We start from the raw sequence: 903 nt of genomic DNA on the forward strand, positions 1-903 counted from the left end.
CCCGAAACACCGAGTGTTGCTGTGGTTGTAGGTTCACGTTACAACAGCTGTACTAGTGCTAACCCGCACGAAATAATATATTGCAAGTAACCACGATCGCATTACTTTTTTTATTTATTATCGTATAAATATTCTTATAAGCGGCGAAATAAAGTTTTTCACAGAGCTCGTCGGACTGTGGTTCTCCCGACCATCTCACTGTGCTCATGCAGCCCCAACCACCACCAGCCATGTCTTGTTCCTTCTTAACTAGGCACACCGCTATTCACGCGAAAAACATCTTTCTGTGGTGTATTAGCGTAACCTGTGACTCTTACTTTTCAACGTGTGTGTGATCCGGTGGCCTACTGAGTTTCTGTGCACTGTAGCTGCGATCCACCGGTGGCTGTAACTGAATTGGCGGTCGTTTCTGATATCATGTAAGCCCTATTAGCCGGCGTCAAGTGAATGAACTGAAAGTGTTGTGCTGTTCGTCGGTATATACATAGAGAAGGCCACATACGATCATCCTCGTTAGGTGGTCGTGTGACTGCGGACGCGGCGAAAGCGTAACCTAGAACCATCATCAAGGCGTTCTTCTTCATGTTTTATGTTTCATGAATTTCCGTTTTCAGTTACGAGTTGTGACTATAGGCCTTTGTAGCCATTAACGCAACAGCCACACCGGTGCAACTGTGATGATTCGTGGGCAGCCGGACAAACGCGGCGACGGGGATGCGGGCTCTTCCCCCTCCCCATCAAGATCAAAGCGCCGCACAGGCCGCGACGCAGCGGCATGGAACGACCCAGAGCTTTTCGGTGGGGGAGAGGAAGAGGAGGATAGATACGACTCCGATCGGGGCGATGCACACCGCCACAGCGGGAAACCCGACAAAGTAACATCCACCGATGAAAAGTGGAGAA

General features: G+C 49.7%; 1 protein-coding gene across 1 annotated transcript in view; it reads left to right on the forward strand.

The window, feature by feature from the left end:
• Positions 1-677: 677 nt before the first annotated feature.
• EMH_0041710 (uncharacterized protein) overlaps positions 678-903 on the forward strand; it is a gene marked incomplete at both ends in the record, with an annotated part of 3,290 nt that continues 3,064 nt past the window's right edge. The window contains one exon of the mRNA XM_013495661.1: positions 678-901. Within this exon, the coding sequence (XP_013351115.1) occupies positions 678-901 (224 nt within the window). The remainder of the gene's footprint in view (positions 902-903) is intronic.

The sequence above is a fragment of the Eimeria mitis genome, genomic scaffold, assembly GCF_000499745.2.
Source record: "Eimeria mitis Houghton genomic scaffold, Emh_scaff1682, whole genome shotgun sequence".
NCBI lineage: Eukaryota > Apicomplexa > Conoidasida > Eucoccidiorida > Eimeriidae > Eimeria > Eimeria mitis.